The sequence below is a fragment of the Lytechinus variegatus genome, chromosome 7 (assembly GCF_018143015.1).
Source record: "Lytechinus variegatus isolate NC3 chromosome 7, Lvar_3.0, whole genome shotgun sequence".
NCBI lineage: Eukaryota > Metazoa > Echinodermata > Echinoidea > Temnopleuroida > Toxopneustidae > Lytechinus > Lytechinus variegatus.
The window spans coordinates 7,665,125-7,690,609 of record NC_054746.1 but is presented as its reverse complement, the minus strand read 5'-3'; the positions used below and the strand labels follow the sequence as shown (position 1 = coordinate 7,690,609).

Sequence of the window (25,485 nt, the reverse complement as noted above, 5' to 3'; positions counted from 1 at the left end):
CTTCTACCTCAACATTTTTTATTTCATTTTCCATTTCGATAGCGTCCAACTGTTCTTTGAGCCTTATCTGCTCCCGCTTAACTTCCTGAGCTCTCTTTGATTGTTCTAACTTGAGCTTGGCAAGATGTGCTTTCACCTTGTCATCCCTTAGTTGCAAGGAAGATGACCTCAAGCCGCTTGCCCGACTGGAACCGCTTCTCCTCATTGCCGTTGACCAAACACAAAGCTTATCTGAGTTCTCAGATTGTAGATCTTCCAACTTGGGTTGTCTCATCTGATCGGCCCATTCTGAGTATCGGCGTTCGTTCAGATTCAGCTTTATTTTGCATCTGAGATTCATACAATTTCATCTCGGCTTGCTTTTCATCTGTAGATAGTTTGCGAAAGTAGTCTTTGCACTTTCTTTCATATAGAAAGAATTTACTTTTAAGTTGAATGTACTTTAGTTCAGCTTTATCAAAGTTGTCTCCGCTTAGCATGAGAAACTCAAGTTCTTGGAACTGTCTTGCCAAGCTTCTTACGTAACCTTGGCAAGAATGCCGCATTGACGCGACATCTTCTGACTGCTCAGTTTTTGCTTTAATTGGCTTGCTATCATCTGATGCCGAGTCCTTTTGTGTATCCTTGTGATCGCCAGGCTTGCTCGTCGTCGAACTCTTTTCTAAAGAAGAAATCTTAACTAATATATAGATTTGCTAACTGACATGTAGGGTCATTTACAGCTAAATAAACTTCCTACACGGAGGGAAGCTCTAACGTTTTCACGCACACGAACTTGAAAGTCAATACTACACTAAATAAATCGCCATGAAGACCTTGTCCTAAAGTTTCAACCAATAAAGCCTTGTTGCATTTATTCAATGGATGAAGATTGACGAGTAATAACAAATGTTGAAATGTCACTTGATTCGTAACATAAACGTGTGTGAACACGACTTGAACGTAATGAGTGAACACTGCTTGAGCTTACATGATGCACATGTGAATATAACCATTCGCACATAAATGTAGACAAATGTGTGTGTTAACCAGGCATGTGTATGTGTGTGGACTACTGTGAGTGAGTGTGCCACTGTGTGGGGTTTGCAACTGCTAAGTGATGAAATCTTGTCAACTTGCTGTGAGCTTCCTCAAGAGCAAATGCATCCAACTTTCTTTTTCTAAGCAATGAGCACTTTGTCCCGGGGGGGCCACTTACATTGACGAGTAGATACCATGCGCGACCAAAATACCCGTAAAAAGGATGTCCTTTTCACGATAGGGCACGTTACGTACGTAACGTGAAAAGGGTGTCAAAAACACAAAAATAATTAAAAAGGGTATCTATTTCGCTAGGAAAATTACGTGTTTAGGGTCGAATTTGCGGGGATGATAAAACAAAATTAAAATGTTTTATAAAGGATGTCCTTTTTTGCCCCAACACTACGTGTTTAGAGTCCTATTTGCGCGAGGTGTAGAAGGTGGGTTCGTACTAAACCAAATAAGGTAAAGCCGACGACCGAAGGACCCATAACAATAAAACATTCCTGTACTTGTTTAGGGGTTCCTTTCAGGGAATATTTTCCAAGAGTATCATTTTGTTTCCAATACTTGTTAAGGGTAAGGTTTCACACGCCAATACTTGTTAAGGGGTGCATTTTCAGAATATGGAAATTACGTGTTTAGGGTGCTTTTCGAGACCCCATGGTCGCGCATGGTATCCACTCGTGAATGGTAGTTGGTCCCCCCCCCGGGCTCTTTGTGCAAGTATGATGCCCACTCCTTGGGCTTGATCACAGACATTCGGATTAGGGGATACACTCCTAGCATGCCTAATCAAGGTGTTTACTCATATATTCTTAAAGGAAAATTTGGAAACTAAATTTTGACTGGTAGCCACTGTAACAACTGTGTTCTCTATAGTGCTAAACTCCCAGGCCCGTATTCTGAAGTCAGGTTCAACTTAAACCATGGTCTAACTCTGTGCTAAAATTATGGGAAGCCAAGTGTCAAATTTTTTGTTAAGTTGTATGTTTCTAATGTTTACTGTGCTCTTTCCTGATTCATCGATGGTGAAGGCAATCATCTTTTTATGCTTCCTAGACAATTATGAATGACTTTAGAGGCAAAAGAGCTGTGAATGATATCTCTACTGTTTTAGTGATTTATGTAACAGTTGGCTATCCATACTTAAACCACAACTTTAAAGCTGAGTTTAAGTTAAACCCCATATTTTTGCAGGCAAGGAAGCATAACTGTTGTTTAAACCGTCGAGAGAAGCTTTGTTACACAAGTGCAAAATGAGCTTTAAAGTTATTTGTATTATTCTCATTTCATGTTACATAATTGTTGCATATTTACTAGTACTTGAAAATTATGAATCAACAGTACTTTGTTGATGTCTCCCAGTCATTCACACAATATATGTTTTGTACACGCATATCCGCTGAATTGTCAATTTTTCAGAGATAAAGACACTGGATGATAAGAAGCCTGTTTTGTGTTCTTTGTAATTCTCGTATTAGTTTCCCATTTATCAGCCACAGTTAAGATTTTGTTTGTGAGTTGTGCAGATCCAAAAGGGAAGAGAAGTCAAAAGAGATGTGATGTTTGTCTATATTCAATAAGAAAAGAGTTTTAAAGATAATTATTATTGATATGAAAGTATGACTGTGTCATTCAAAAAAAATTAACAGGCTAGATAACTAATATTTTTGTGGTACAGGCATATCTATCTTCTGGAGAGTGCTATGCCAAAATGCAGGCATTCCAGATAATAAATTGTGCTGTTGGCCTTCCATACTAGTTAGGCTTTGCATCAAAAATGTTTTCAGATAAGATATATTCCAGTGCCTCGTCTTACAGAGTTGTGATTTATTTAATCAACCTGAACTTTGAGAAACCATCAATGTTTTTGATACATGATATTTGCTCATCTTGTGGAAACACAGAGAGAAGAAAATGCCTCGAATATGATACATGATATTCATATTTAGGAATATTTTGAACACACACATGCATTTTAGTTGTTGGGGTTGCTGGCTTTCCACAGTTGCGAATTGGATCAATTGCAACTCTTAATAAGAAAGGGCCCACTTTGGTCCGTGTGAGATAACGTAAATGCTACCTTTCCCAAAACCAGCACCAATCCAGTAAGGTAGACTTTGGGGATGGATTACTGTGAAGAGGGGGGAGGGGGGGGGGGGGGTCTTGTGAGTCCATCTATGTTGGGCTTTGGGAATGGTCAATTCTCTCTCACAGAAGCTAAACTGGACAATTTTAGAATAGGCCGAGACATGTCTACGTAATATATATGTGCTAAGCTCTCCCCTTAATACTGTCACTACTAAAAGGAAAAGACGGACCACACAAGTTATACAGGTATTCATATAAAAACAGTGGTTTATTTCTACAAATGTATGTACAGTACACTTTCTATGACCTTCACTGATACACAAACAGGGTATACCACACTTGTCACATTCTTTGCACACTGAAATGTCCCAAACAAAGCTTGTATCAAAATTAAATATGAAGATAGAACAATCAAAGTCCAAGTCAACCCTTAAATCAGTATGAGTCAAATCTTTAGAGTCAGTAACACACAATTAAACTGTCATCAAACTTTGATGTATGAGGAAGTCACAGCGTTTCGAAATTCTTGCATTCGTTTATCAAATGGTAACCATAGCGATAACATGGGCAGTATGTTAGAAATGGGCCTGATGTCAGATCACTTTTCCCTATGAAATGTTTTTTTGCTAGATGCATGATGTTTCCCCCTTGCATCATTGAAGATCTTACACATACAAAAGTCAAAATATTTTCTACTTAAGCAGAAAATCAAAATATCTGATAATGTAACTACAAACATGAAAAGAGCTCATGATATGTCATATTTTACCATACAAACAACAATGTCAGATTTTAATAAAATGCTGTGACTTTTTGAAAATTTACAGTTCATAACTGCAATATTACATCGGGTAGACCAACAAACGTAAAGGGTGTCAACACTGCAGTTCGTTGGGGGTAAACTCACATAAGGCCATGCTGATACTTATGAAATAAAAGACCTTCCCTTCCATCACATCGTTGTATACTTTAGATGTTATTTTTCACATGCCGAGAATAATCACTAAACTTGAATCGTGCTGTTCAAAAATGGAACAAACTACACTTATCTTTACAAAATGTACAAACTTATTTCTCAAAGGATATCCATTTTGGATGGTAATCTTCAAACAAATATTTCCAGTCTAGAAAACTTCTGTTCAACATAGTATTATATGGCCCTCAAAGATAACAAATGAATGAAAACAACAAATTGGAACAGGAAGGGTCAAGCAATGGCCTATTCCCTTGATACACATATATATATCCATGTGACACAGCCTTGATCATTACACTGTGACAGGGACCGATCCAAGATTTTCCAAAGGGGGGGGGGGGCAAAATTTTGAGGAACATTTTGACAAGTTTTTGAGCACTTTTGGGTCTGACATGCACTTACATAATGTTGCGCAATTTCATAAGCACGGACCCCAGCATTGCAAATTTGATCTCAAAAGTTGTGTGAGATCTGAAAGTAAAAAAGTCGGTGAGCGGCGCAGTTGAAAAATATTGCGTGGTGGATTTATCGAGAAAAATGTAGAGGGGGCGAAATACACCCCCCCCCCGGCCTTTTAGGGTTAAGAGAAATGCAGCATTTTGAGGGCATGGATGTGTCTAGTTTGCGATATTATAACTTATAACAATGCCCAATTAGTCAAATTCTGTACAAGAACAAAACATTTGGGGGGGGGGTACATGGCATTACCACTTAAGTCACCTCTGTACCTCTATATTTGCCAATTTTATATTTTAACATCATTTAATATCTGATTCAAGCCTACAGTAACCTGATGATAAATTAGTGAATAATAGTTATTTATATATATATATACAGTGCGTATCAAAAAAAAGTTTACACTTTGAAAAAATCCTGTAAAATCATACATTTGTAATATCCTGAAGATTTTTCCACATTTAAACATTGGTACAGATCCATTTAAGCAAATGACGATATAACTATCGAAAAATATTTCCGCTTGAGTGAGCATTACTTACTTTTGAAAAGTTAGTGAAAAATGATTTGCGCAGAACTTTGAGTTAGCTTTGCGAATAAAAGTAAACCTTTATCATGAAGAACACATAGAATTCAGCGAGTAAAGTTGATTTGAAGATATCTTTGACCTCTTTTAACTTGTTTCCTTGCCCAATACACTCCGAAGAGTGCATTGCGCCCCGCCCACTTCCCCACACACCAAGGCCATCAAGACGATATTTGATTTACACTGAGCTGTGATTTACATAAAATGAATTAGGCTTGATTTTCATTTTGTTAATCATTGTCAAGCTTGGGAAAAGTGTGGAGAAACAAGTATTAAATGAAAAATTAAATGTCAACCCACTTTAAATAATAAAAACTTAGTGAAAAAGTGCTGGAGATGTCTGATGTAAACTTTTGTTCCGATTCAGTTATGTCCTCAGATTCAGCTGGCACAAAAAGGGTAAAAGTTGTGCTTACTAAGTGTTGAAATTTCAATTTGGGTGGCAAATTTGTTTAAAAATGCTTGAATGTATCTGTTTTATCTTAATTGACTAAAAGTGCAAGGGAAATGTAGGAAAAATGTATCGCAGGGTAAGTTTGATTTCGCCCTTTCCCCTTGACACTGCGTGAAAACAAGCATTTCTGCGCAAACAGATTTCTGCGAGCTTTACAAAAATGGACAGTGCTCACTCAAGTGTAACATTCTGTCAAAACTTTTACTTTCATTGGATAGATGAGACCCAAACCCAAGATTATATGTGAAAAAATTACCCATATGTTGTATATTTTTTAATTCACATTCATTTTTTGATACACACTGTATATATACCTATATTTTTAACTGCAAATGGGCCATCTCCTTTGGGAATTTCAGGATGCAATGGCAGCACAGTGAATGAAACATTCAAAGGATTATTTTTGAACAAAAGTGAAAATTGAATTCCTCCTAATCTTGTGAGTGTGGGGAAAAGGTAACTAAATAGCATAGTTTGTAAGCTTGAACACTCTTTCATTACCAGTTAGGGAGAATATTCCTAGAGAAAGATCAGTGGAAAGCAAGTTTCTACAAAGTGATCGATCATATCTGTCTAATTGTCGAGGTTTTGTTGCAGGGTTTCTTTGTACAAATACTCTCATTATACATACCGAAGTATCACAAATTTTGATAGAAAATTTGGCTGCAAGTTTGTGTCACATTTATGGGTGTTTATTAATTGCTGTACTGTGTGTAGTGCAATAAAGTTTCAGAAAAAAATAAATATATCTTACTTATCTCCAAAAAAAAAAACCTGACAAATTTTGCATCAGACGCATTTGTTATGTTCAATGTAATAACTCCAGTAAAGCTTTTTTTATATCCAAATCACAAGATCAGAAAAAAACTGTACATGTGCATTAAATTTGCCTGTATCTTGTGGTCTATAAAGCCATGTGAGTAAGACATGGTGAAATTATCCTTAGTACTGCAGAGTCTGGTCTGGATATCTTAATTATGCCATAACAATGCCATGGCCTATATCCATGCAACTTTAGACATGTATAAATTTGCTCTAACCTATTAAAGAGTTGATTGGTTAACAGCCTTGTGTAGACAGAGAACCAACCCTAAGTCAATCTCCTTCATTTGCGACAATCTTTGACACCTCAGGTTCATATCATTTTGGTTTTGTACATAAAATGGTTCTGAGCTTTGTGTTGGAGTTTTGTTGTCTGTATCAAGCCTTTAAAAAATTCACTTTGAAATAAATCTTAGACCAACTATGCAAATTATCATGAATACTTGGATTTTTCAAAATCAATGGAGGCTGTCAATATTATATCAATTTATTCCTTCTCTAAACTGAAGAAGCTGCCCATTAAACAAACACACACTAACAACAAACCCTTTTGGTATAAATCCAAAAATCAAATATAAAAATCCAAAATGAGCGAAAATATTTGAACATACAGAAATAGATTGCTAGTTATAATGGATGAAAATGAAAAATTCCCATTCAGAAATATTCAAACATTTCCTCTGAAATGACAATGGAAAAGAAAATAAATTTCAGCGACAAAATTTTGAGGTTTTTATCTGGCAATGAGGAGAGAATACATGAAAAATATAGCAAACATTGTGAAAACTGACATCAAAATAACCCTGGTATTGTCTGAAATTAAAACAAAGTGGTAGATTTGGTAAATAGAACATGCTCTTGTCTATTGCTTAGAGTGATTCCTTGCACACATGCCACAAGATAAGTGTTAAAGGGAACCAAAGGTGAATGAAATGCAAGACTTATCTTCTTTCTTCTTGATTTCAATCATTTACCAGTAAATGATTCACAAGCTCAAAAGATTTGTAAAGTCCAGCTGCTTGACTCAGTTTAGAGCAGTTCTAACGCACAGCACAAACATACAGGGACGAAGTAATTCACAGAATTCCTTTCGACAGTACATGTTACGACTTTCCGAACGCGAAAACCATAATACATAACCCACTTGGTGTAAAAACTTGGTATGGAGGAAAATCTTTCTAAATACACCCAAAGCATGCACAGGGCACCAACAAAAATCTGGGTGTATTGGTGAATGTTTGCAATCTGCAATTGCTTTGATCCTCTGATATCAATAACTCGTTCTGGAGGATGATTTTTTTACCCAAGTTGTCTGCATTTTGCCAAGTATCGCCCTCCTCCGATGCACCACTATATGTATAACAAGAGTCTATTATCTCTCATGGATGGCGACCGGTGAAGCAAGCTCATCGCATTCAGTTCCGGTCATGTGGTCCCTGTTGTGTAGAACACGGGTCAAAGAGTCCTTGGTGAAGGTCTGCGGGAAGCATTTCATGACAGAAATGGTCGGTGATCTTCACTAACTATTGTTACAAGGTACTGAAATCCGGGCATCTGATTGGCTCAGAGCACATTTGTCAGTGAAAAGCACTAATAAGATGCTTGAAGAAATTTCACCGACAAGGGTTATAAGCTACTGAAATCCAGGCATCTGATTGGCTCAGAGCACATGTGTTGGTGAAAAGCACTGACCAGATGCTTCATGAAACCACTCCCCGTGGACGGTTAAGGTGGAGTTAGATGAGTCCTCTCATCTTCTTGTACTCGTCCAGGTTGAGGGACCTCCTGGGAGCACCTTGAGGGTCTCTCTCCGAGTTGACGGCAGAGATGGGTCGGGATTCTGTGCAAACAACAAGAGAAGAGGATGATAGAATGCTTTGTTGAATGTGAAAAAGTGACTGTGTCTTTGATGTAAATGTTTGATTAACATGTTTTTGAGAGTGTTTGTACGAGTTCTAAGAGTGATTAAGTCTTTGCCGTAAAAAATTGACAAACATTGTTTTAGATGGCGTATTTGGTATGAAGCATACACATATGAGTAATTTTAGGGAGAAAAAGATGATGTTGACAGTATTTATAAAAAAAATGCAAATGGGATTAACAAATGACAATAATGCTAACTTTGAAATAGCTGTGCAAGGCAAATTTGGGGAGAAAAAAATAATACTCTTCATGAAAAACATGTGGAATTGTAAACTTTGTTAAAAACATATACATTAAATGCAACTTGCAAATGCAGATAGATTCCTAGTCTACATAAGCCAAGGGAATAAAGCCCAGAACAACCAACTCTACAAAGTTAAGCCTCGATAAAAAGAGAAATCATATTTTTATTTCTATTTCTTAAATCTCACCTGGTATAGAAACATCGAGGTCAATTTTAATGTCAAAGTCATGGGCCTGGAAGAGATCCTCGGATACCTTCCTATCTGCGACCTTTGCCGGAACTGCTTCCTGGGTCAGTGAGGCAATGATATCTTCTTCCTGCAATCAACACAGAAACATATCTGTCAAATTTCAATATTAATGTTATTTATGAAAAATGGGCAGTGGTCAAATAATGCAGTTTGGTATGGAAATAAAAGCCAAAATGATATTTTTTTTTTAATCAATCATCAGTTGACAATACAGGTCAAACAAATTTTAATCTAATCTTTGCATTACTCAGCACCTTCCCAACTGTATATACCATACATACTAGTAATTCAAATTAGAATAGTTTATTTCGATCAAAACACATAGAAATTTCTCAATTTGACAAAAAATATATAAGAAAAAATCAAATTGCAAACAGGACATCAATGGAATAGAACACTATTGACAGTATAATAGATTTAATACTGTAGTAGGTCACTGGGAATTAAATACAAATTACAACCCCCCCTCCAAAACAAAAAAAAAACAGAAAGAGAATTTTTAATGGATCCAGATTTCACATATAAACCATTATCTGGCAAGTCAGTATGAAAATGGATGACAAAAAGTTGATAAATACAAGCAATGTCTTCATCCTTTACAAGCATGGAGCTTATATTAGGAATACACATAAAATCTGGTAACAAACGTACCCTTCTTTTCTGAAGTTCTTCTTGTTCTCTCTTTTCTTTTTCGGCCTTTTCCTGCATAAGCCTCTCTTCTTCCAGTCTCTTGAGAATATCTGCCGTATCTTCACGCGCCTGTGTAGGATGGATCAAAAGACAATGTAAAGTATAAGTACAACATCTCGGGTTTTGGTAAAGTCATTCCAGAAAGAAGAGGGGGACCAAGATACATAGAGAGAGGAAGAAAAAAAAAGAGAAAGGGTAAAGTGGTGAGAAAGAAAGTTTCTATGAAATAGAAATTGAAAGATGGAAAAAAAGAGCACTATATTGTAACAATACAGTATGTAATGTAGTTCATAGATGGATTATATGAACACATGATCATACTTCCAGCTGCTTTGAAACCACCATAAGCAAGCAGAGGCATGTGTAATTTATATATTATTTTCTATACGTTCAATAACTTTCAACATCCCAGGTTAATAATAATAATAATAATAGGCATTTATATAGCACCATCTATCTAGAAATATTCTATTCCGAGGCGCGTTGATATTATTATTACCCCGGCTTTAGCTCGAGCTGCCTCTCAGCGCTCATGCATTCAAGGAATTAATCCCGCTGGGTACCCATTCACCTCACCTGGGTCGAGTGCAGCACAATGTGGATAAATTTCTTGCTGAAGAAAATTACGCCATGGGTGGGGTTAGTGATCAAAGGACAATTCTGATTGGTTCCACTTCAGTCCTCGGAGCAAAACGCGCAACCAACGATGATCTTGATAGGTCACTTCATTTAGCGATTAATCGCTAACACTCGCGTTACGGGCCCAGTCGTATGTCACGTAGCTGGCCAAGCAAATCGAGAGAATCTTGTTACAATGCTCCCAGGGAGTGGAGAAAGTGCATATATTATATGTGGAAAATAACTAAGATATGGTGTATGATTGTATTAAGCACAATGTAAAGCGGAAAATCCCTTTATTCTTTAATTTTTGTTACTTACTCCCCAGGGAGTGGAGGATGTGTACACATTGTGTGCGGGAATGACTGATTGAATCCGATGACCGGGGTAATAATATATCTGTAAAGCGCTTAGACACGTCGTTCCGATGGATTAAGCGCTATATAAAAGCGGATTATTATTATTACTTAAATCACCTGTGCATGTCTTACCTTTGTCACTAGCTGTGGTCTACAATGTCTGCGTGTGAAGGGATCCGGTGGAGCGTTTTCAATCTCTTTGATTTCTTCTTTCATGGCAACCTCAGACTCGGCTATATTCCTATTTCTGTTCCTCTGATTGATGTACCTATTAAATAAATAAATGGATAATGAATACTAGTCGATGAATGAATTAAAACATGCTTATTCATGTTCTGACAGTCAAACTGGTAAATGCTAGTTTTGGTAACGATGTCAAAATGAGTTCGTACAGAATCCAATGAAATGACCACCAAAGTGTCTGTTTGTATAAATAAAAAGCATGTGCCAAAGGATTCTGGAAGAAATTGTGTAATTGCTGAGAAATCAGCAAATAAGCACAGGATTCGGGTAGAGCGTCGTGCCCGACGCCCTAAGCAATAATTATACATTGTCCCACGTGCGCTTATCTGTGTTGGGGATTTTCGGTGTGAACATTTTTCAGCGTAGATTTCAAGATTTCACAAAGTTCAGTTAATGTAACTGTACCAGATCTAGATCCTCGATGATATACTGACAATTAAGCCTTGTTTTACAGGCTTTTCCATGAAATCAGTGTTTACTGCAACTACTGGAATTTCTCTATAAGAGAAATAAAACATGTCCTATAAGACATAATTTCAAAAAGTCGTCTCAATTCTTTCATGCTGTTTCACGTTTTCATAATTTTTCGGAGAAATGTTTTACTTTTAATTTTGTATTCATCTTATACTGATAAGAATAATTCTTATTGTCTTAAACTGATGCTCAAAATGCAAATGTACAGGTACTAACATGCACTGTTTAAGTATATATCTAGAGAATACATGAAAGTTGTATGCTTCTCCCTGTTTTTTTTTTTCAGGTTTCTTACGTGATTGCATTGACTTCACGGTTTCTGATCCTGTCCAGTTCCTGAGCCCTCTCTTCCAAATCTGTCAGCTTCTGAGATAAACCTTTGGCCCTGTCTTCGTCTCCTTCTATTAATGCTTGGTCCTGGGGGAAAAAATAAACATTTCGAGTGTTGTCAGGATAGTATGCGGCACCAACTATTATTACAGGGGTTATGTTTATGAGACACTTTAAAGACACTTTAAAGTCAAGATTCTCTTAATATGTAGACACATTCACACACTGATACCAATAATACCCATAGCATTTCCACTCATTTTAATGTATGAAGGAGTAATTATGAATTAATGCCTTGCTCAAGGGCACAGGTGCCATGACGGTAATCAAACTCCTCACTTTCATATTTCTAGAAAGGTAACTTAGACCACTCAGACAAGGCACTTCTATTAATGTTTTGAAACATAATAAATTAAAAAATTGACTTATAACAGTACCACTTGAACACATTTTCACACCTCTTATGCTATATTAAATGTATAATAATTTAGATACGGATTACACTGCAGACAACTACATAATTGGCCTAATTCATTCTATGAAGGTGACCAGTGCAAAGAGATTAGTGTGATAAGCTTACCCTTGCTTTCCTCAGCTCTGTCTTCTTCATTGCATAGTTCCTTGGGTTTTTCCTGAATCTTTCCTTTTCATGAACAATCTGATGAGAAAAATAGACGAGTGAAGAGATGTTATGAAGGTAAGACAACTCCACCATTACTGGCCACACTGAAACATGAGTGCTAACGATGCGCTATAAACAGAGGACCTGTTACAACCAGTAATGTCGCAGCAATGCCCTATGCCATACGAACACATTATTTACATCTTGGATCCACGTTTGACATCACAATCCGAAAGATGCTATTGGGCCTACTGGTTGTGCTCTGTTTAATAGCGCAAACAACGTTCCTGTGCGGCTGGTACAGGACGACTCCTCTAAACTGTCTGGGAATAATGACTGAATCATAAATAAAGGGCACAGTAAACACAATATAAGATTTAAGCACAATTTGACATTGTCTACTTCCCATAATTTTCATCACTGAGTTTTACCATGTCCCAAATTAAATGAGAATATGGAATATATTTTTCCTGTCAAAAACAGATGTCACCCCTACCCTACACTTGAAATTCAGAAGACCTTCTTTACCTTTTCAATGTCTTCTTCTTTGTATTTGTAGTTGAGCGCCCTCTTGATCATTGCTTCTTTGTTTTCCACATCGTTGATGGTGGGCAGATCGTAATCTCCATTGATCATCTGAAATTAAATAATAAACACAATGCAGAAAAAATATTTTAAAAATACCCAATACATCACACTCCTACAACAAAGAATTGCAATGGCTTATACCGATCCATGCTTGCAAGCACACACATCTCACATGTCAAGAAAAGGGGTCCAATTAGTATTAAACTGTAATTCGAAAATTCTTATGAATTTATTTTTACAGCTACTAAAAAAACATCAGGATACAATATAATCAATAGTGAAAACAGCTCTCCTTTTTCATCTAAATAGGAAAATGTCTATATCACATCAGGTCATTCTAATTCAAAAGAATACTAAATGAACATTGTTTAAGCAAAAGAACCCCCCCCCCTTAAAAAAAACATGTTCTTGTTTGAAATCTTACATCTTCATGCCATCTCTTGAACTCCGTATCTGTGAAATCCTGATTTGAGACAAATTCCAATCTGAAGACACGTTCTTGTGAAGCATATCTGGATGCAAAAGACATCAGAATGGTGTTACAAAGTCGATGAAGTATATTTTTCAGATCGAGGGACAAAACTTGCTAAAGGACCATTAAATGGAAGATGTAGACTTCCCACAGGAGGAGTAACTTTATAGATCTAATCGTTGTAAACGCATGAGCATCAACTTGCACCTATTGTTAGAAATTATCATGACCAAGATCAGCAGTGATTGGTACAAAACATATGTTATTTGTTCCAAATCAGTTTCTGATTTTTGCAAATAGGAAACTAAACCAGTTGGAATTAAATATTGAAAATACATGCAATTATCAACATATTCAAATTTGTGCATAAACTTACTTAAATTAGGAAATTTCATGACAACCTGAAAGCATACACAGTCTAACTGCAAAATTGATTCTTGTATTAGCAGCTAGAGGCCCATATTCTGAAGTCAGGTTTAACTTAGACCATGGTCTAACTCTGTGCTAAACTTATGGGAAGCCGAAAGTGAAAAAAAATTATTAAGTTGTATGTTTCTTATGCTTACTGTGCTTATTCCTGATTCATCAATGGTGAAGACAATCATCTATTTATACTTCCTAGACTATTATGAATGATTTTGAGAGCCAAATGAGCTGAAATATGCTATCTCTACTGTTAGTGATTTATGTAACAATTGGCTATCCACACTTAAATCAAAACTTTAAACCCGAGTTTAAGTTAAACCCAACTTTAGAATATGGGCCAGAGAGTTTAAAGGAGTTCCTTGTTACTAGACCCCCTGGTGAATGAAGATTCATGAATTTCAACAAGTCAATATAACAAGGAAAAAAATACTGATTTATTGTAATTATGGCTTGTTTTAAATACGTGTTGTTGATACTATATTCTACTTACTTCAGTCTGAGACCTTTGTTTGTACGCGTGCTTCCTAGAGGGTATACCTTAGCTGTTTCGACTACATCAATTATTTCTGCCACCTACAAAGAAAAAAAAAACAGACTTTAAAGGACAAGTCCACCCAAACAAAAAGTTGATTTGAATAAGAGAAAAATCCTACAAGCATAACAGTGAAAATGTCATCAAAATCGGATGTAAAATAAGAAAAGTTACGATTTTTCAAACTTTTGCTTGATTTCACAAAACACATCCTGGTCAGTATGCAAATGAGGACACAGATGATGTCATCCACTCACTATTTCTTTTGTATTTTACTATATGAAATATTCAAATTTTCTCCTTATTGTAAAGCGTAACAATTCTTCCCTTAACATGTGGAATTAGCATTGTTTAATACTATATGGTTCATTCAAGTTGGTCCTTCTTGTCAAATTTGCAAGAAATGAAATATTGTATAATTCAAAAAAAAAAAAGAAAGAGTGAGTCAAATCATCAACTGTCTCATATGCATGTCACTGAATTGTGCATATCACTGTTTTGTGAAAAAATAAGCAAAACTTTCATATTTTACATCCAATTTTGATGAAATTTTCAGCATTACGCTAATTTGATTTTTCAGTATTCATTGAAGTCAACATTTATCTGGGGTGGACTTGACTTTTAATCATCACCAAATGTCCATTAAAATGAAGATATGCTGGTCAGTGGTCATGTCATAAAAAATGAATATTTAGTTTACTGGTTTTTGTGTATACAAACAGAGCCCAAAATATTATGATGTTCTATCCAATCATTTGTAGTAGAAATGTCAAACTGTAGAGCATGTAACTATTTCTGATAAATATATAAGAATATGTATGGGAAATGGCAACTTACTCTATAAACAGGCCTGCCGTTATTCTGTCCAATGCCAATACGTACAAAGCAGCCAATCGTTGTGTGGGGGAAAAAGGGCATATGTACCCACCTGAATAAAACAAAACAAAACGTTTTTTTCCTTCAATGTATTATCTTTTTTAGATCTTATTTGAAAATTACACAAATAATGTTATCCGTTCTCTCTAAAACTCAATGTGTCCAATGCAAACACAAATGCTCTTGTCAATTTACATGTATAGCTTAACGCTGATCTAAAGGTTTGATAAAGGTTCAATAATTTGAATTGTATCACATAAGCTCTTAATCATCAAACAATATACTTCAATTCATCATAATACAAATCATTATTTGATTCAACAAAATACTCTGTGGAGGATTTAATTTTCTAAACTAACATTAATCCTTACTTTTCCATTTTATTCCTTGTTAATCTGATCCTGTTCAATTCCTCCTTGGTAGAAACATACATGGTCATCTGCTCATCATCATCGTCACTGAAAATAAACACCACAGAAAACAATAAGTCATTGAAACAAACGTATTTTCATCTACAAGCAAAATGCAAATCAGTCATCACCAAGACATAAGGTTGTCATTCCAATCAGTTACCTCTACACCTGCAAACCTAAGCCGACACATTTAAAAGATGTTCAATATACATGTAACATCATTGTTCCTGAATATTTACAAACATAGATCTTGACATATCGTATACCTAATAAAATACACATTTTCATGTATAAGTCTTTGGTAAGTAACCAGAAAATAGCTATTGCATAACCAATTTCCTAAATGGAAAACAAAAGACTTTTTTGAAGAAAAAAAATCTGGCAAATTACAAGATGGGAGTATGTGATTTAATTTACATGTACAAACAGGTCTAACTTTCTGACCAGTAAAACTACCACAGAATGCCTAAATTCTGATACTTAAGAATGAAATCAAATATTTCAGTCTTAAGTTTCACAACTGGAAAGCATTCCATGAATCATCTCATAAGCAATTTGAAATAACCAATTTGCTCTCAACCAATCAGATACAAGTATTTCAGTAGCTTCACAATGGTTAATGAAAACTACCAACAAATCACTCCGTGAAATCCCCCCCCCTGTCAATCACTCACTCATCTCTATCCGAGTCTGAAGCTTCAGAAGAAGCATCGCTTGGATCGGACGATCTTGGATCTTCCTTCCTCTCCTCATCATCATCTTCCTCATCATCGTCATCATCGTCGTCTTCATCGTCTGTGTACACATCACTGGCTTTCAGGAGTTCCTTCTTTGAGGGTGCATTCTCAACTGCATTTAACATGAGAGGAAACGGCAGATTTTGTATTTTTTTAAATTTTTTTCTTTCATAATTACCAATAACCCCCTCCCCCTCCTTGCTTTCAGACTACTGTAACATAATAGAATTATGCCAATTTGCAGACTTAACAATGTATCACACACAAACAAAAAACAGTTAAAGAATATGCGGCCAATTATTTTTGTTTCTCAATTTTTACAAGAAGAATATACAGGTGAAATTTTTTAAGGAAGTTGTCTTTACAAAACAGTTTCATGGTATTTCCTATGAAGAATATGAAAAAAATCACCTACCTGATTTCTTCTTCTTTTCCCTGAGGGCTTTGAGATCCTCTATGGCTCTTGCTTTCTTGTCATACTTAGTTTCAATGGTCTGCCTCCTTTCCTTGCTACGGTTTTCTCTGGAGCTGTTGTAGACGTTGACAGCACTGTTTGGAGTGGGTGCGGCAGCAGCAGCGGCAGCCGACGGTGCACTGGCAGCTTGTTTCATCATTTCCTCTCGTTTCTGCTTCTTGCGCTCCTTCTTCTCTTTCTTGAGCTTTCTTTCAATTTCATACCTATATATAGTATAAATAAAAATGTATTTTGTGTTTCAATATCTCTTCATTTTTACAATATAGCACTTTCAAGTAACTCTTCTAACAGGCAACAAATACTTCACACAGCCAAAGAGAATGAATAACTGCATTTATCAGTGACTGATGAAGGATTTGACATTCTTGAGTTAAGGATTTTCAAATTTACTGGGCTGGCATAATCATCCCATTCAAAATGAAATGACAAAACAACTGCTTCCAAAATGTATTCTATTTGAAGGATATGAAATGGAAATATCCTCTTATCCTCAGCATTTATTACCAAAACAACCCCTGAACCTTACAATTCTTTTCAGCAAAATTTTATTCAATATTCAAATGAGAAGGGAAGAGGGAGCAAGCTCTAAAAACATTCTTCCCATTTCCCAGAACACAAGGTCCTCTTTAAACTGACCTTGTCCTTAGGGCATCTCTCTTCTCTGATCTGTTGTAGATGACTTGTTCTCTTTCCTTCTCTGTCATCTTCTCCAGCATCGCCCGATCCTCCTCATCCCCAATGAAGTTCTCATCGTACCCATCAAAGAACTTCTCATCATCAGAACCAGAATCGGAATCGTCGCTCTCGGAATCGGACACTTCTCCTGAGAAGGGAACATATTAGATGGGAGTTTTGTAAAAACATTTTTTTTAAGTGCATCAATCACTCCAAGAATGCTTGCTCTTCATGTTATAGGTTCCATGTTATCATACATGTGTAAACAAAATATGGGCTTCATAAAAAGTATACTACATGTATTCAAAGCACCCTTACATGCCCACCAAGAATATAAAGGCTGAAACAGAACTCAAATATCTGCTCAAAGGGCTAACCTGAATTTAAAATTCGACCCTAACACCACATGTAATGCAATACTTACACAACACCATATCTTTCTATAAACAAAATCAGAACTGGAGCTATTGTGATTTGTTGCTTGAGATGAGTTGGATACCCATTCATTAAGAATGTACATAAAAACATCTTTACTCAAATTTTAATGAAACATCACCTTGGAATCAATTCAAAGGTACTGAAAAGACTACAGTGTAATTGACAAGGGTTTGACATAACTCAGGAGGTAGGGCAGTGAGAACATTCCTATTGTACAGTACCTTCTTCAAGTGAAGACTTGTCAGAGTCACTGATGACCCCGGATCCATCAGATGCTGACCGAGCCACCTTTTTCTTAGGGTTCTTCTTGATCCTGGACTTCTTTTTGTTGCCACCCAGTGTCCACTGAATACAAAAAAAAAAAATCAAAGCTGATCAATTCCTATCCATATAGATGTAGATATATTTATCTTTATTTATATTTATCCCTGAAAAAAATGTCGTAGTGAAGATTAATCCATTAAAAGTAAAACTGAATAGTGAAATAACTCGCCATTATTGCTATGTGAGACAATTATTTCATGTATGTTTTAATTACATCTCGATATTATTCACTTACTTAGTCCTAGATACGCAAGCAGCAAGGCATTTTTTCTTGTATGTCATGTGCTTCATTAAAAGAATTTGAAAAAAAAAGATAAGTCAAAGCATCAAGCACAAATGAAGTGCATAGCCCATACATCATCTTATTTCATTAACGGGGTATTTACAAAAAAATCATATAAATCATACCAGAATGCAAGGCTACATATTTAAAGGTGTTTGAGACAATTAATATTCTATATTTCTATCGATAATGCACATATATACTTGACTAAAAGAAGAAAGCAATATAATAAGAAATATTTGCAAAAAAGTGCTATGCACATAAGTGCTGAAATTCAAAGAGAATCTGTACTCACATCATCATCACTCTCTGATGTCTCGGACTCAGAATTGCTCTTTTGTGAAGTTGATTCCTTGGCCGACTCTGGCTCCACCTTTTTCCTTTTGGCTAAAGTAAGCAGTTCCTGGCAACAGCAATAAAATAATAAAACAAGCTTAACAACAGTGGGATGAAAGGAAGGAAAACAAAAAATCAGAATTTTGAACAGTTTTTAGTTAAGAATAATGCACAGACATGGATTAGCCATTAGGGTTTATTCAGTTTTGGAGGTTACACTTAATGCGTAGATTTTCAATTGGAGCAAATGTCATTGAGCCGGTAAATAAACCAATCTATGCTGAAAATATCTATTAAAAAATATAAGTAAAATTCACAGAGCAAAATGCTGAAAATTCATCAAAATCTGATAGTAAATAGCAAAGTTATTGAATTTTTAATCTTAGCAATATATTGTGAAAACAGTTATATGCACATTGTCATAAATATTCATTAGATGGACTGATGATGTCACATCCCCACTTGTTTCATTTTTCATACATGTGTGAAAGATGTGCCTCCCCGTGATGATTTCCCCCATGAAACAACAAAATCACTGAGCTATTTTGACCATATTTGATTATTTTTTAGAATATTCAGACTTTGGAAATATGTTTTAGACCATTTTTCATCATCTCTCTTTTCATGTTACCTTGGAAGGATGTTGCAAAGTTTTGAGCGTATGAAATTATTTTCTGACACGTACGATGCGCGCGTTTGGTAATACAAGGCCAGTCAGTAATACAATCACTCGCTATACCTTAACAAAGGTAATTCAATTGCAATACCGTACTGTAACAGTTTTTAACACAAGGGTCTTTTCATAGAAATCACAAGAAAAATTGCTGATGCCACCACCTTTAGTACTGATTGCCATAGTGTCTACTCTATACACGTCAAACTCAGTCAAGTCTAAGACAAATGAAAAAATCAAGCAATATCAATGTGATATTTAACTAACGTTCACTCTCAGCAGCTAATCCAAAGACTGCATTATTTACAACCAACGTGTGCATGGATGGTTTCAAAATAAATGTCTGCCCGAGGCTTATAGCAAGGCTCGACATTAGCGGTGGCCCGGGGCCACCAAAAATTCATCTCGGGCAACCATTATTGAAAAAATGTTAAGTTTTGGTGGCCCGAATCGGGCAACCAATAATTTTCAAAGTAGCGCAATTTTTCTCCCGATTTTGCATGCATTTATCAACTTTCTACAGTTCAAATTGCAAGTCAATTCGTCATGCGCCTTTTTTGTTAATCTACACACAAATACACACACACAAAGATTGCAGTCATGACAGTATGTTGGCCTATGCCTGGCTGAGCTTTGCATGCGTGAAACCAGTGCAGCTGGCTGTGCGCTAGCAGACTATTCAGACTCAGGGAGCTGCGATGCGAAATGATACTGCTAAGAAATCTTCCCCAGAACTTTGAAAATCTACGTCAAAGTCACATTTTAAACCAATGAAATGCCCTTCTACAGTCCATATTACTGAAACCTGATAATTTGCAAGCATTAAAAGGAGGAATTATGACCTCTCTTTTGACTCAAAAAGACCGATTTCCAAATGCATTAATACACATAGGTGAGTACATCACAGTCCCACATGTGCATTTGTATGTATGTTGATATTTGGTTTATTTTCGAAGCTGTCTTGAATAGACAGCTTTTTTCTTTCTTGTTTATAAATGACTTCTTAAACCACTCTTAAGGAAGTAAATACTTTGGGAAGGCATTTTATTGATATGAAATGTGAATTTTTCCATCATTTTGTCAAATATAGGGAAGGAATTTTCTCACTGTTTTTTCCAGATAACTTGCCGTTTTCTTATTTTTTTCTGTCATTTTTTTTAAGTGATAAAACCATTTATACCCCTTCCCATTGAATATGCCTGATTAAAGAACATGTTTCTACTGAATAATAATAATTTCCCCCATTTTTTCTGATAATTTTGTCTTATTCATTTTTCTTACATTTTCTTTTGTTTTTTTTTCTCAATTTTTTTTCTTTTTTTTTTCTTCATTTTTTATTTGTATATTTCACTTATTCATTTTTACAATTTTTTTTTTCAATATACTATTCTAAAAATTATTTTTGTTTATTTCCCCCTTTTATACATTGTTCTAATTCTGCAGCATATTTTCTGTGATTTTCTCCTGCTATAATATGCTGGAAAAGAGAAAATAAACTGGATTTGGGGCCTGCATAATCTAGGTTTTACGATCAAAAAGGAAGGAAAAATCATTGTTTTGTAAATCAATCTGAGTTTGCTTTATGCACTATTTATTTACTTTACCATTATGAGTGTGTGTCTATACGGAGATTAAAAGTCCACACATCCTGGGAGCAATACAATTCTTTTATTCTCTTTCAATCATTTCATATTCACAATGATAGAACAATTTATATATTACCACAAAATAAGCAAAGTAAAATAACAGCAAGCACGATTAACATACAAGATGTACAAAGAATAGTGGTACGTGGTAGTGACTGCAGAATATTTGTTTGTTTTATTCATTTTTAATTAATGTTTTTCTTTATATTTTTCGGGCCACCAAACTTTACTAATGGGCCACCAAAAAAAATTATTTGAAGGTTTTGGTGGCCCGAACGGGCCACCACCAAAAAAAGTTAATGTGGAGCCTTGCTTATAGGCACCCTTATGAACCGTTTTATTGTTGGCTCAATGATTTTTCAATTTGTTTTCAGACTTCGGTGTGCAATGCAAAAGCTAAGTATGAAAAATTGATGGCAGCATTAAAAGTAGACCAAAAGCTTCAGTCCCTGTACTTTGGTCGTTCTGCTGAACTGCGTTGGCTTACTTAAATATGAATGGGGATGATAGTATGTGAGAAATTGTTGAATAAATCCCCAGAAACGACGGTTATTCCTGTCTACATTAAAAGCAACCGCCAGCAAATTTTCTTGCACTTGCAAGTTGCAGTTCCTTTTATTATTATGACATCTTTTTCTTGTTCTTCCTCCGCGTTTATCGGAGATCAGCATCAAAATTCAAACACTCATTCATTGACTCAGCTAAAGTTTATTCTCAGAAACACAAACTGCATGCAAATATACCATGCCTATGCCATGCATGCAAGTTCATTGAATGAGTGGCATAGGCATAGTCTCTGATTCTCAAGACAGTGTCAGACAGTGTCTGTCATGCTCATGTCTTTCTGTGTGTGTAAAGTGAATGGAGAAATTACCTCTTCCAGATCCGACTCATTTTCCGATGCAGAACTGTCTGAATTTATCACTGCTCTGCTTGGTTTCTTACGTTTCGACATGGCGCTTGGGTCGTTCACTCTAATGGGTAGAATCAGGACTCAAATCGATGAAACTCCTGCTTTTTAGAGCATTTTGTAGAGAGAGACCACGACAGATATAGCAAGTAAGTTCCCTTTTATGTTGTTTTACCTTTTTTTCTTGCTAACGCACACGCAGCTGCGCACGCGTGCATCTCAATTCAAGAATACGTACATGGCCATCGTTGCGATTTTAGCTGCTAAGTTTAAAACGGTATCCCATTGCTAACCAATATGCACACGCACGAAACAAGCGCACGAAAATAAATGACAAATATTGTATGGTACTTTTCATATAAACAACTCGCGATTCTACACATTGGGCATAATCAATCCGACTGAGAGAATGCATATGGGGGAGGTGGAGGTGCGGCAGGCGCGTAGCCAGGGGGCGGTGGGAGCGGTCGCCCCCCCAAAAAAAAAAGGAAAAAAAGAGAGGAGAAAAAGGAAAGCGAGGGGGGGTTAAGAAACGTATAGCTTTGTGGGTTTTTCTTTTTATTCTTTTTTTTCTCAAAAGAGAATCTCCTGCACTCTTGCTCTGAATTTTTATATGTGCATTTTGCTTCCACGCTGCACGCGGTTAAATGACAATATTGCAGTTTTCCTTTGTATCCCATCGTCCTTTCTCTTACCCTGTTTTTCCACCTCAGCTATATGTGTTTCTTCCCAGTTATGTTCAAATGCATATAGGGCATGGAATTAGATATGTTTTATAGCTCCATAGAATTAGAGTAAGGTTAGTCCAAAGTATATGGGGATGTCTTTTTTTTCAAATTGATCGCACAACTTCTGGTCGGGTCGACTCCGGGCTGATGGTAAAATCTTTATATCAAAAATCTGCCGTAACCTCCACAGGCAGCTGGCTCCCGCTTTTCAGCTCAACAACCATAATTTGGGGGCAAATTATACTCAAAAAGAGGAAAGTATACAATTTGTGTCATATTAAATAAAAGAAATACAATACTTTTTTTATCAAATCACATTAAACTTCAATTTCCCTGCACATTCATCTCTTGTCCTGTTTTGCGCCCTCAGTTTGAAATTTTGGATGACATTAAAGTTTCTTTATCATTATAATGAAGCGCTTCAGGATGATAATAAAAACCATCCTTTTTTAAATTTAAATGAATCACAGAAGTTTCAACTTTTTGTGCACTATTTTCCTGTAATGAAGTTCAATAATCTTAGAAAATCAATTAAATTAGAGCCGATGGAGATATCTGTTTGATGGAACGTCCGCCCTTTGAAATTCCAGAGTTTCATAGCTCATATGGCGGGGAGGAATATTTAATTCCTCCCAGCACATATACCCTTCTTTTCCTCTGTTAAAGATATAATTGTTTGTAATCAAATCTGATCTTTCCAAGCTAGGGAAGCATTCATTTTAACTTAGAGAACCCTCAGTATCTCAGACCCTTTTTCTTTGGAAAAAAAATTGAAAAAAAAATTTTAAGCTTTCGTGCTTCGCGTGGGGGTAATTATTATTTTAATTTCCTCCATTTTATCCCTTTTTGTGCGTTCATAATCACTTTTGAAAACAAGGCTCAAAATCACAAGTCAATTGAGTTGTAGTTGTACTATAGAGACAAGAGAGACGGCTCATTTTCATTTTAAATTATGAAACACCGAAAGCTTCGTGCTTCCTATAAAATAAGGTGCTATTAAAATGCCTGCACAGTTGTACCTGGCCTAAATAATATCAATCTAGTGGTGCGAAATTGAGCTTTCTGGCTGCACCTCTTGCAACTTAATGTTAATTGTCATTGTGCCCAACTCCCCCCCCCCTCGCTTCCTCGACCTCTGTGGAAGGGTGCAAAAATCACTCTGTCAGTGCATTCAACTGACTTTATTTCCGAAATTCAATTCAATTTATTTATTTCCTCTTTCAATCTTTTTACATTTACAATGATAGTTCCAGCGGCGTACCGTGGGTCGATCACGGCATTGGGGGGGGGGGGGCACCATAAAAAAAATTAGTCACTTAGTGAGCGCGCGAAGCGTGCCCAGTTGCCAGGTTTACTGACCTAATAAAGACATTTTAAGGATGATGCCATTAAACGGATATGTATCTCATTGGTAAAATAATGCGAGCGCGAAGCGCGAGCTTAAAGTTTTTGATATTCAGACCTAAAAATGGACAGTATAATCAATCTTCTGTAATCATGATACGTACCTGTCTCGCTAAATAATGCGAGCGCGAAAGCGCGAGCTGAAATTTTTGTAAATATTGACCCCCAAACAGGAAGATTGTAAGGACTATAATTTAGGAATCCATTAAGAGTATACACATCTCACCATAGTCATCTAATGCAAGTGCCAATAAGCGCTTGCTGATTTTGTTAGAATTACATCTAAACATGCACATAAAGCATTTGTAATCATGATTAACATACCCATCTCACTAATCAAATTTTGCGAGAGCGAAGCGCGAGCTGAAAATTTAGGAAATTCAGACCTGAAGAGGGGCATTTTAAGGCTTGTTTGTAGGAATTCGTGAAGACCATAAGTAGTTCACTAACCAAATGATGCGAGCGCGAAGCGCGAGCTGAAAATTTTTGATATTCAGATCAGAAAAAGGGACATTTTACGGACTGATTCTAGGAATTCATGGAGAGCAGACAACAATCCACTACTGCGAACGTAAGCACGGACAGGAAATGTTTTATATTAAGATCTTTAAATGGGGCAATCACTTTAAGTAGTCATGAAAAAGAAGCATACTATTGTACATAAAACAATAATAACTCGAAGTGCGAGGAAATTTGGCAGTTTGGTGACTTGAAAACGGGAGGTTTTAGTATAACAGGATTATTTTTCTCGGTAAACAGACAATGCGAGCACCAGGAACAATGAAGACATTGGCCCTGAGCAAATTATGTTTCATTAAGTTATAAAAAAGTGTTTCTCTGTAAAATAACATAACATAATCATGATGCATTATAATGAATAATAATGTCTTCTTTCCCACTAAGTTTCTCTTCCTTTCTCCTTCTTTTTCTCCTTTCCCCCGTTTTTTATTTTTTAGGTCAGCCGATTGGGGGGGGGGGGGCACGTGCCCCCCATGCCCCCGTAGTTACGCCACTGGATAGTTCAATATACATATTTACAAAATGTAACATGTAAATCATTTTTATAATACAAAATCATCATGTATCCCATATGATGCAGCTGAATCAACCACTCCCAGATATAAAATAATAAAAAATCCTTCAGAAGTATATAAATATTATAATGAAAAAAATAGAACGATTTTTTTAACAAGCCTAATAATGAAATTGAGAGGCCATAGCCTATATATGCATGCGTGAATCTGTTTGTTTGCATTATTTTTCGGAGTCACTTTTTTTCATATCCTTCATGAATGTTTTACAAAATCAATATAAGTCAAAAATATGATAAAACATTTAAACTTTGATAAACTAAATCATAAAAATAAGCTTACTCAGATAATTTTTGT

At 36.0% G+C, this 25,485-nt stretch overlaps 1 protein-coding gene across 1 annotated transcript; it reads right to left on the bottom strand.

The window, feature by feature from the left end:
* Positions 1 to 6,491: 6,491 nt before the first annotated feature.
* On the bottom strand, positions 6,492 to 22,166 carry LOC121418344 (RNA polymerase-associated protein RTF1 homolog). Its single transcript, XM_041612158.1, has 17 exons — positions 21,930 to 22,166; positions 18,696 to 18,803; positions 18,015 to 18,138; positions 17,317 to 17,503; positions 16,621 to 16,883; positions 16,143 to 16,317; positions 15,427 to 15,513; positions 15,017 to 15,107; positions 14,138 to 14,220; positions 13,174 to 13,261; positions 12,690 to 12,797; positions 12,120 to 12,197; positions 11,505 to 11,626; positions 10,625 to 10,760; positions 9,477 to 9,584; positions 8,763 to 8,892; positions 6,492 to 8,248 (listed from the first exon to the last, which is right to left on the bottom strand). The coding sequence occupies exons 1-17, from the start codon at positions 22,008 to 22,010 to the stop codon at positions 8,145 to 8,147; spliced, it is 2,073 nt and encodes a 690-aa protein (XP_041468092.1). The 5' UTR covers positions 22,011 to 22,166; the 3' UTR covers positions 6,492 to 8,144.
* Between the last annotated feature and the right edge of the window lie 3,319 nt (positions 22,167 to 25,485).

Coding starts and splice junctions, on each gene's coding strand:
- LOC121418344 (XM_041612158.1), bottom strand. CDS start 22,010: ATGTCGAAACGTAAGAAACCAAGCAGAGCAGTGATAAATTCAGACAGT. Junction 18,139..18,695: donor CATCAGAGAGTGATGATGAT/GTGAGTACAGAT, acceptor TTTTGTATTCAG/TGGACACTGGGTGGCAACAA. Junction 9,585..10,624: donor GACCACAGCTAGTGACAAAG/GTAAGACATGCA, acceptor CATCCTACACAG/GCGCGTGAAGATACGGCAGA.